This window comes from Rhinolophus hipposideros (genome assembly GCF_964194185.1).
Source record: "Rhinolophus hipposideros genome assembly, chromosome: 4".
NCBI classification, from domain to species: Eukaryota; Metazoa; Chordata; class Mammalia; order Chiroptera; family Rhinolophidae; genus Rhinolophus; species Rhinolophus hipposideros.
Genome location: NC_138050.1, coordinates 93,364,504 through 93,376,605, shown reverse-complemented (window position 1 = coordinate 93,376,605; position 12,102 = coordinate 93,364,504). Strand labels below are relative to the sequence as shown.

General features: G+C 40.0%; 1 protein-coding gene across 4 annotated transcripts in view; it reads right to left on the bottom strand.

Annotated features, from left to right (window-relative positions):
• Positions 1 to 1,688: 1,688 nt before the first annotated feature.
• DIAPH3 (diaphanous related formin 3) overlaps positions 1,689 to 12,102 on the bottom strand; it is a gene marked incomplete at its 5' end in the record, with an annotated part of 440,633 nt that continues 430,219 nt past the window's right edge. For all 4 annotated transcript variants that reach the window (XM_081046382.1, XM_081046383.1, XM_081046384.1 and 1 more), the window contains one exon: positions 1,689 to 2,899. In XM_081046382.1, the coding sequence (XP_080902508.1) occupies positions 2,637 to 2,899 (263 nt within the window). In that variant the 3' untranslated portion in view covers positions 1,689 to 2,636. The remainder of the gene's footprint in view (positions 2,900 to 12,102) is intronic.

Here is a 12,102-nt window from a genome sequence, read left to right as displayed (position 1 = left end):
CACAGCCAGATGTTGTGGGGACTTGTCTCTCCCACACTTTTGCCCTGGGCTGGGTAGGTCAGTGTGAGGCCAGGACCTATCACTCCTCAGAGTGATCTCACAGCCGAGATTTCCCTCCTGATTGTTAATTGCCACACCATGGGAGTAGGAACTGCTCATTCTTTATCTCTGCCACTCCTACCAGTCTTGATGTGACTTCTTTATATCCTTGGTTATAGGACTTCCATTCAGCTGGTCTTCAGGTGGTTCTGAATGATGGTTGCCTACAATTTAGTAGTAATATTAATGTGTTCATGGGAGGAGGCAAGAACAGCATTTACCTATTCCGCCATCTTGACCAGAAGTCTCTGCTTCCCTTATTTTAATATTACTTTATTTAATTGGGAAATTTTGTTAGGAGAGGTCTTTGGTTTGGACAGCTCAGTGATCACTTAGTTGTCTGTGTGCTCTTGACAAATTCTCTACACTGACCTGAGAGACAGGAGGAGAATCCATTTGGGGTTTGTCACTAGCTTGGATAGAACATTCTTATCAAGGGCACTGAGCTCTGTCAAATGGTTTCAAGTTGGCCTTTTCTCTGCTAATTCAAATGAACAAACTGCTCAGAAACACAAAATTGTACCTCACTGTCAGCTCTCAAGTTAAAGGTCATCAATATAGTTTTCATTTCCAGTTTGCTAAAGGAAGAGTATGAATATTAAAACTCTAATTATAACCTCCCAGCCCCAGTCGAATGGGCATTTATCAAGAAAATAGCTGCTAAAAAATGATCCGCTTCTGAGTTGGCACTTATCTCCTCTGTTTTGTGTTTTCTTCTTCATAGCTATAGTTTTCCTAGTCAGGCGTGCTCAAAATAGCCTCCTGTCAGAGTATGGACCACCGACCCACAGAAGACCAGCTTCTGTGATTGCTCTGCTAGCCTCGGGCTCCTGGCCCTCCTGCTAGAAGGCACTTTTCAGCTCCTACAGACAGATTCTCTGGGGGCCAACCGCTCTATTTGGTGATCCCCGACTTCCTCTGCCCCAGGAATCTGTGTCGCCTTCACTTCCTTTTATTTGCTAGGCTGTTTCTTCCTGGTGGCTGCTCCCCGGCTCCAAGTTTCCAGAGTATCTACCTGCTACTTGTTGTATCCAAAGTACCTGCCTGAATTTCAGGTGTGTTTTGGAGAAGCCCAAGTCTTTGCAAAATCACATAAAGAAAAAAATAGTCGGAATTCTTTAACTTATTTTCTTTCTGTTAGCAGTTCTATCTGCTTAAATGTTTAACTGGCCTTCACTTTACTTGAGTTTTTAAAGATCCCCCCCCACCCCCCCAGGAAATTAGGAATTGCAATAGGACGGCAAAATGCACATTTCAGCAATACACAGAATAATTTATTCCTATACGGGCAATGGATAACACTCTTGTTCCCCAAAGTCTATAAACAGGGCCTGGTTCATAGTTCTAATTAATTAACTTTATTAAGTTGGAGCTGAAAGGAGGAGGAAGCTTTCAGGAGCTGAAAGAAGAAGGAAATAAAAAGCAGTGGACCTCGCCAGACGAGTTCCATATAACTGCTTTTTAACGGAAGGTAAAAGAGCAGTCCTTACTTATTGCAGGTAATAAAGCAAAACAGACACTTAGGTAGACTGCACAGCACAGTCTACCACAGAACATGCTAACTACAAAAAAGAACAGAAGGCAGTTTTCCCATTTAGTGCAAGTAATAAGTTTATTTTCTTTGATACAGAATTAAAGTGAATTTGATGCCCCAGATGAAATAACATTTGCATCAGAAAACTTTCCTTGAAACTCTTCTTCAGACCTTTTGTTAGTTATTGATTGTCAGATCAAAGAAACTGAAATTTCAAGTTTGTTCACAGAAATCAAAAAATCTGTTACTTGGGAATTTTATCCCACAGTCATAATTACTGGGAGGGAAAAATGTTCTCTCAGCTAAGAGTTTCAGTAACACTGTAATATTGTATATGTCCAACTTTGTACAGAAGCTTGTGCGTTTTGCACAGAGCGTGCATACATTCCTATTACATCATTTGTGGAAATGTACTCAATGGTCTTCCAGTCTCCTACAGAGTCTAATTAACACGAATGCACAATGATGGTAATGAGCTTACCAATCATTTCCTCACAGCCTGTTATAGTCATGTTTATGTTTTTTGATGCGATGCTAATAGCATGTAGATCCAATTCAGAAGACATCTGGGCCTATATAAAGAATATACATGGATATGTAGCAAGACTCAGGTTGAAGCTTTGATGTTTGTTAATGGTGACAATAGCAAAGTAAAACTAACAGTGACTTAGAAAGATGGTACTTCCTTAAGGGCACATTGCTGAACACATGGCCACCTACCTGCTCTTTAAAACATTATTTATAATTTAACCACCAAATATAGAATACGTGAATACCAGGTGGTAAAAACAAAAAACAAAATTAAAGCCCTTTACAATCTTGAATAAGTCAAAACCTCAAGTACGTAGGAAAAGCATTGCAATCATGTATTTAGCTTTATTTTCTAATATATATATCATAATTTAAAACTATATAAAGTAACTTACATAAAAAGCAATTTTTTCAAGTGTTATAGCTTCAAGCGTGGTTTATATTTGGCTTAATCATTTTTTACCAGTTTAATTTATAAAGCTCGCAATCTTGCCAGCAGGGCTTCAACTTCAGGAATGGATTCGTTTTTAGAAACAGAGCCAAGAAGGCCCACTTCCTTTTTTTTGTTGCTTTCCACATTGCAGGCTTCCTTCTTCTCAACTGCCTTGATCCTCCCCGTAGACGTATGAGTGTCTAGATTATAATTAAGCTCCTTGGCGGCTGGAGTCCTTGTTGAGTTGCAATTGATATTGTAGTGCGAACGTGACCCTTCTGTCAACTGCGCTTTCTGATTTTCTACAGTAAGGAAGAAACATAAAATGTGTTGCTGTGATAGGCAAGGACTTGTGCACATTATGACACATAGTTTGAAAATAATTATTCTCAACAAACAAGATCTCTTAGATAGATGAAACTAAAAGTATTCAACAGAGTGAGGCAGATTTAAAATAAACATGCAAAGGTTAAGAATAAACTAAAATATAAATAGACAATAATTTCATTAGCACTTATGCTTATTTCCTTCTTGCTCAATGTCTGGAATGCCCATCACTAGGTTAGTATTAAAGGTTGGTTCTGTATTTCCTTCAGGTCTCTGCTCAAATGCCATCTAAATGAGAGGTCTTCTCTGACCGTCCATCTGAAATGACACTCTCTCTTTTCATCACTCTGTCTCCTTACCTCTCATCTTTCCCTCCCTAGAACTCATAACCACTAGACATGTGGTATACGTGTTTCCTTATACACTGTCTATCTCTTTATTAGAATATAAGCTCCAACACATCAGGAACTTTGTTTTAAACATTGCTGTAATGTTGGTGTGTAAAACAGCCCTGGAGCATAGTAGAAATTAAATAAATACAATCTGGGTAGAGAAATTATTTCCATACTCTATGATCCAAGATAAGCCTTAGTTTGATTCATAAAACAAAATTCATTTCCTTTCTGAACAAAATTAAGGAAGAAAGTTCCTAATTGAACTTTAGAAAGTCAATGATTTCCCCTAAAAGAAATATTGAGCTTGGCAGGCAAATTGTTAAAACTTAGCAATACAGAATTATGTCATCATTTAATTGTCAAATATACACATAAGTATACCTACTGACATGCACACACACACACACAGTTTCTTTTATTGGTTAAGTGACAGTGACGCTGACTTACCAAGGCTCCAAGGAGAGACTTCCAATACCTAATGACTGAATGGCTCTGGTCGATTGACTTTCCCAGAGAACATTAGGTTTTCTTTCAATTAACTGAATCTCACATCGCACAACCTTGTGAGTGATCTCTTTCACAGATGTCAAACTTTGAAAACACAGACCCTCAATATTTATGTCACCTTGAAGGGGGCTTGAAAATGGCTTCAACAAACTTGACATGACATTTAAAGTTTTTTGGTTATTCGCAGAGAGATGTTCCATTATCCTAACAGTAATGGCTTTAGAGTACGAGCAGTCACTCATGACAGTGTGTTTTATGTGAGTGCTGAAAATTCCAGCTGAAAACAGCTTGTACATGAAAAGGTGGCTGCTGGAGATATTTACTGCACTGTCATGTCTGGACCAGGGGCATTCCAGTGATGGATGAGCATTTTACACACTTTCTTGGACAATCTCAACAAATTTTAGAAGTATGATCACCTTTTAGCTGTTGGAAGAAAATAAATACACTTTTCCTATCACCTTCTCTATCAAGGTGGGTAATTGTTACTCAAAACTAAAAATCTAATAGAACAGTGATTTTCTCTTAGAGCATTTTTGGTTCCCCCTTTTTTAACATACACACTGCATTTGCAGTAAACGGCACAGTGGACACAGATTTCCTGCAGGTCCCACAACCACACCCATTTGTTTATTTTTCGAGCACCCACCCTCCTGTCCCCAAAAGTGTTTGCAAACTGCATTGATTGCTAAATGCAAATGTTGAGTCAGCTTACTGTCCCTTCCTCCAGATGTTCCTGTCTTTTCTTGTCATTTCATTTCTTGCAAAAGACTCCATCATGATGATCTCTCCAACAAACCAAATTATTCTGCTACTGGGCAACTCCAGTCAAATATTTGATGGCAGAGATGAGAGTCAATGGGCTAAAATATGGGTCTCTAACACATCAATCAATTATTGTGCAACTTCTATGGCTATCCTGTATCCGGCCCAGCTCTACATGTGACAAAATGAAAAGAGGAGGGGATTTTAAGGCAAACCTGGGTTGAAATCCATGCTCCCCAACTTGGCTTTATCAGGTTACTTAACCTCAGGTCCTAATAATCCACCTTACAAAGTACTTGCGAGAATGAAAGGAAATGAGAGCGACACCTAGTTCAAGATTCTTGTCTTTTCCTTCCTCTTCCAAAGCTTTCCCAGGGAGCCATCATCACACAAGGCTTAGGACTTTCTCAGAAACTCTGATCTTTCTGACTTTCTGATGACCATACGAGTGAGGGCTGAAATACCATTCTATTAATAGCTTGTATTCATACAGCACCTGTACTTATAAAGCACTTGTTACACTTTAAATATCAATGCCCTCATTTTACAGATTGAGAGGTATAAGCAGAAGGTTAAGTCATTGCTTAGACTTAGTTACCGAGTAAGTGGCAGAAGCCAAATGCCGTCTCTCGAGATGCTAAGGCTGTCTTAAGGAAATTTGAAAAGCTTTTTGCCAAGGGAAAGTGCCCAGAGGGCATTGATAATTCAAAGCTAAGTTTCATAATAACGATGTCCTGTAGTTATACTTCAAAATGCTTGCTGACACATTTAATTCTCCCAATAACTTCATAAATGCAGACAGCATACCTACGTCAAGTACCTTAGTACAGTATGTCCCAGGTCACACGTGTACTCCTTTTCTGGTCTCACTTAAATTCATGACGATAAACTTCAAGGACAGCCTTAATCCCAGCACAGTGCCCTAGTCTGTGCACAATTCCATTCTCCTAGACAGCTATTTCACACCTTCTCCTCTCATTTCAAACGTCCATCATGTTTTCCTCCACTCCCATTTCACCGTTCATAGAAGCAATTAGAAGGGAACTCCCATAAACCCCTCTTAAAAATACACAGGGCCTCTTTCGAGAATTAGCTCTGTTAGAACTTCCTAGGTAATAGCTCTTCACTTCAGCCCTCACATTCATCTCTCAGCATCCCAAAAGCCCCATGCGGGTGCCCTGCCAGGGGATATCTAAATTGTACAACTGAGGGAGTCACATCTTAAATTGGGAAGCAGATAAACGAAGAGTGTCCTGTCCCACTGCAACTAGAGAAAACGTTTATAGGTAGAGGACGGTCCCAAGTTGGGAGTAAGTTTTATGTAGGGATTGTATAATAATGTTGGTTGAAGGCCAGGTGTCTTTTGCCATTACTATTCTTTTAAAAGTCTGGTGGCTTCATGTAGGCTGAACTGGAGACCCAAATTCCATGCACTTATTGTACTTAAAACTGCACTTAGTTTCTAAATGGTTCATTTCAAACATCAGGGAGATGTCACAACCATGTAAGTTGGAGAGAGCTCCATATAGGTGTTCTGAGGAATGAACTAAATTGTAATTTCAGGCCAGTGGGCTTCCTTTTCATATGAAATTAGTTCCAAATACAAAATGACACACTGTGGACACATGGACTCTTTCAATGAAAGATAAGACTGGGGTATCAAGAAACAGAGAAGCATTTTCTACTTCCCATCAACTCAAATCCTTACACGTTTTTAAATGGAAACTAAAATTATTAAGGCAAAGTAGAATGACAGTTTAACTCTCCTAAGAGAGGAATCTTGTGCTATTATTTTAGGAATCGAATTTAAGGCCGCTGTGTCTGCATCCACCCACCCCCCCCAGATATACCATTGATGTCTATGAAGAGAAGTATGATCTATTTAGGATTTCTGCCAATATCCAGGGCCATTGCTTATTGCCACACAGATCAGCAAGGCCCAGCTGCTACTCTCAGTACGAGGACAACAAGGGAATCCAAGCCACACATCTTGTGTTTATGTTTCTGTGGAAATCAACAGGGTGAGAATACACGCGATTTTCTTTTAAGATGGGAAAACTCACTTATTTCAATCTAATTCCTTCTTTGGTTCTTACTATAAAAATTGATTCTGGAGCCTTACCAAAGCTTTTTTTCTGAAAGTGAATGAAAAGTTGAAAATTGTTGAAAAGCTGAATGGCTCTTAAAAGCAGAGAACTTACTGGACTTAAAAATGAGAGTAAAAGCTTTAAACTACACCGCACATGACCTTTGGCAGACTATAGATATGGATGACAAAGAAAGCTAAAAAAAACAACACCAAAAAACAAAAAAAGCACCATCCTGAGCTAACATTGCCATTGTTTCTTGAGTAACACAGAAGACAGAGAAAACCAGGAAAATTGTGGACAAAATGCAAATATAAGCATATGCAACTTGGCATCCAAATGAGGAAAAGTTTCGGCCAACAGTCATGCTTCTTGAGCTCAGAAGGCAGTGCTAAGGCCCGGCTGACGGCCCCTGGGGAACCCCCTCTGCTTCGGGAACTACCAGTCATGGTTCAGAAAGAGGCATTATTTCCCTTAATCAGTACTGATCCCCCATCACGCTGTGGTTCTAATGGGCGCGAGCCTCTTAGAAGTGCCGACTCTCAGATGAAATATAAAATGGAGCTCCTGCCTTCTGTGGTCAATGGTGAGCCTGTGCCAGGAGGAAGCACACAGAAACCTGGTGTCCTAAAGTGACTGCATCTGTTCGGTCTTTCTGAAATTTGGTCTCTCCTTCCAATTCTTTACCTTTTGCTCTTAACTATTACTTTGACCTACTAAGTAGCTGTTTGCTTCACCCCAGCAGTGACTTGACTTTGGTGAGAGAAACAAATGACCCATAAATATAATTTTTAAAGCACTACTGGGTCTCCATGATAGTAAAGTGTGTGACAAATATATGTTTTTAATCTATGCAATAACGGAAGTTAGCGCTGGCCGCCAGCAGCACACATCCCTGCGGTTTTCCTGACTGCTGATTCACTGTTGCTGTAAATAATTGTCTTCCCTCGGCTTCATTTTGCTGTTTATTTTCCCTTTCAGACTGAAAGCATATGAAAATGATAAAAAGAACAAAAGGGCATTTTGTATATAGTTAAAATCTTTTAGAAGTGCCAAGAAATTCTTATGGAACCAATCACGTAGAATGAAAACAACAAAACAATTACTCCCCCAATTCCAACAAAACAGACACAGCAGAGGGTGATAAATGAAAGCTATCTCTGATGAGAGGAGATACTTGACAATTAGAACTTTTGGGGGGCAAAAACTCATCATATATACACTTCTCTTCAGTCTTGTTCTCTATCACTGAGCTTTAAGTGAAAGCTCAAAGACAGCACTGCCACTTTGCAATTTCCTGTGCTGGGCCTTCTGAACGGATCACAGGACTAGAAGGAAATGGAAGTGACGCAGGCCCCTGAGCAGAGGCTCATCCAGGAGCGGTCCAGCCTCTCTCCTCTAGAGAGAACAGTAATGTAAACCCTTCCATTCAACTGCTTCCTGTTCTGACTTGCAATACATTACTTGAGCTGAATGCCTCTCTCTGTATTTGCTTCCCTCTTTCTCACGTTTCTACCCAATTTTTAGCAAATTCTAATCTGGCTTTCATCCATACCTCTGTATTGAAACTGCTCCCTACAAAATTATCAGGTACCTCGAAATCCCTGAACTCAATGGCATTTTCTTAGGCCTCGTGTTCTCTTACAGTTGCAATACTTGATAGAATGTGTGTAATAAATAATTTGGTTAGTCTTTTTCTGGGTTTCTCGGGGGTTGCCTCCAAACTCTTAGAATGAACAGATAGGAGTGTCTTTGCAATTCATGGGGGTCCCTGGACAGTTTATGCTAGTGAGGGATTCAGGATGAGGGACGGCTATGTCAGAAAGACCATTCATGTGATTAGCGGGTCGGGGGTAGAGACTGAATTCATAAGGTGGCCCATCGATCATGCCTAAGTAATGAAGCCTCAATACAAACGCTGGACACTTGAGGATCAGCTGAGTTTTCCCGGTTGGTAATATGTATTGTTACACATGGATGTGCTGGGAGGGTGGGGTAACGTATCTCTGAGGATAACAGAAACTTCAGGTTTGGGGCCCCCCCAGGCCCCACCGTATGTGTGGCTGGTTCTGACTTGGGTCCTTTTACTAGAATAAAGCTGCAGCAGTAAGCACAGCACTTTCCTGTATTCTAGGAGTCATTGTAGCAAATGATCAAAACTGAGGGCATAGGAAAACCCCCACATCTGTAGCCTGTTGGCCAAAAGTGAGGGAGGACTGAGAACCCCCAAACTTGCAACTAGTGTCTGAAGTAAGGGTTGTCTTCTAGAGAACGGTGACAGGTGAAGTTCGGCCTAACTCTGGGTAGCTGGAGTCATAAGTAATTACAGAATCTTATTCATGCCTTTGACTATTATTCTATAATTAATAATATCAATATCATTATATTACCTTTATATATGGCTATTCTATACGTTGCAAATACTTCCCCCACACATCTACTCATTTGATTCTTATAACACTCCTGTGAGAGAGGTGACATGGTATTATGTACCTTGTTTTACATAAAGTTGAAGCAGACAAAACTTTCAAGCAGAGCCGGAGACTGAACTCAAGCCCTCAGGCTCCCAGTTAGCATGCTAACCTTTATCATACTTACTCTTCTACTTTTTGGCGATTCATGTTTAGTTGTCTTTGATAATTTATTCTAACTCCCAAACATGACGATACCCCTCTCCATGGGCCATTTCATCCTTGGTCCACTTCAATGTCTTTTCTACATTCTCTTGACCGAGCTCTCACAGCTTTGGCCATCTCCTGTAGGATGGAGACTCCCACGCCTGCATCTTCAGCCCTAATGGGAGAGTGCAGTTATCCCTCAGCACCCTGCCATTACTTCATACAACACATTCTGGAGCAAACTTTCAAGTCCAAAGCAGCTTCCTCTTCATCCTAACATACTGAAACCAACCACAGGACAGAGGGACCTCGCACTCCAAACATAACCTGTTCCGGAAGACCGTTCGAGTTCTGAAACGTTAGAAAACAGCTGACAGCTAGGCCTCACGATCTTGCACTCAGCAGAAGCCGTGTGACATATTTGACTTCCGAGGTGTGTTCAAAAACCGAAGCATTTTCTACAGGTTTACCGCGTTCGTAAACTGAAATGTTCGTCAACGGAGACGTTCGAAAACCGAGGTCCTACTGTATCTGTTTACCAGTCCTGCTCTCTGTTACTGAGAGTTGTCTCAGGCTAGTCTGTCGCTTAGCAGCTATTAAGCAAATATTTCTGAAGATACAATTGCCTGGTAGCTGATAGATGACAGATAGTAAATAACTTGTTAAGTTGATGTAGCTTATGAGGAAGAGGGTGGGGTAATAACACAGGAATATGGTTTGATATTATAGTTATTAAATACATACAATACATATATGTGATAAAGCCTTTACACGTCATTAAAAATTTTTTTCCCAATAGCCCTAAAAGAGAGTTACTAACAACTCTGTTTTATAAATGTAGAAATTGAGGTTAAAAGAGGTCCATGAACTGTCAAGGCCACAGACTTTGCCAGTGACAAGCCCAATCCAAACCTTATGCCAGCACGGCTCGGGGACCACCTGATTAGGGCACATGGACATACTGTGAAATGTGCAGTGCACCTCACGGATGGGAGGGCTGAGGACAGGCCAATCCCTAGTGCTAATGACTAGGAAGCTCTATTGGAAAACAACCAGCTAAATATATACTAGAGGACCTAAATAATTTCCGGAAGCCATTTCTAAGCAGTATCTTTTAATGTGCTTTCAAGTATTTTCCTTTCTATATTTCTTAACTCAACATTTGTTCGATATTTCCAAGGTACAGATGTTCTTTCTGAATAACTTGTGCTATTTCAAGTCCATTTCACTTTGATTCATAGAATCATTTAACATAGAATCATGCAAACTCAGGATTGGAAAGACCCTTAGTTACCTGTAGAATCATCTATCCAACACTGAAATTCCATTTATTCAGCATCTTGTCAAATGGCTGAACAGCCTAAGTTTGAAGACCTCCCATCATAGCCTCACAATGGTACAAGGCAATATATGCCTACTTTTGGACAGTTCTAATAACTAAAAGTTTTACCTTATATTTTTCTACAATTGTTTCCTTGAAATCTTAGTCACTGGCCCTACTGATTTTTCCTATGAGGGCCGTGTTAAGCCTAATTCCTCTTCGACTCACCAGCCCTGCAACTATTTAAAGACAGAAAACACATTCCCCAAATTTTCTCTTTGCCAAGACAAATAGCCACAATTTCAATTGTTCCTCCTTGAAGTTATGGTTAAATCAATTCATTAGTTAATTCAATGAGTATTTAGATACTATGTTAGGCGCTAAGCCCTTGAAACATAGAGGATCCCATCATTTTTCTTATGAACATGAAAAATCATATGCATTTAGTAGTTTAAAATTCCGGGGGGAGCCAAACCCAACTAGTGTATCCAGTAGCATAAAACAATGGAATTATATGCTCATAGAAGCCTTTTTAATTCAACCACTAAAAAATTTCCATGAAGATTTAGTACGTGAGGTTGATTTTCAGTATATGCCTAATAAAACTCTGCTTAAAACAGTCTGTTTTTATTCATATGTTTGTGATATGTTTGTGATAAAGACCATTTTAAATTCAAACAATTTTATGTATGACTGTATACACAGAAATCTTCCTTTACTTCTCCCCAGCCTGCTACTAAATATATATAAGCTACATCTACAAGGTAGTAATATGTTCAATAGTAAGAGAAACAAACTGATATCCAGCTAACTCCAGCTAACTTGCTACAACATAAGCTCCACAAAGGAGAGCTCTTCCTGTTTTATTCACTGCTGTGTCCCCAAGTACAGTAAGTCCTCACATAACGTCATCGATAAGTTCTTGGACACTGCAACTGAAACGATAGATAACAAAACCAATTTTACCGCAGGCTAATTGATACAAAGAGTTAAGTTCCTACAGCATATTTCTAGTCACAAAAAACATCACCAAACTTCTATCTAAAGACCCTAAACCCTCCTAATATTAAACAGTAAAATAAATGTGAGCTATATGCACATTTAAGAAAGACTAATTAAAAACAAGGAAGATAATTATCTTCCAACCGCTTATTTCCATTCAAGGTCATGCTGGCCGGAGCCCATCCTGGCAGCTCAGGGACAAGGCGGGCAGCCCCAGTCTGAACAGCATGCCCTTCCATCACAGGGTACGTGCCCACTCTTGCTCAGACTGGGACAATGTAGATATGCCAAGTCATCTGCCACGCACATCTCTGGGATGTGGGAGGAAACTGGAGAACCCAGAGAAAACCCACATAGACATGGGGAGAGGGTGCAAACTCCACACAGACAGTGGCCCCGGACGGGAATTGATTTTTTTCCCCCCTCATCAATGTTATAATAAAACGACATTGAACAAAAGATGTTATTCGAAGACCTGTTGTA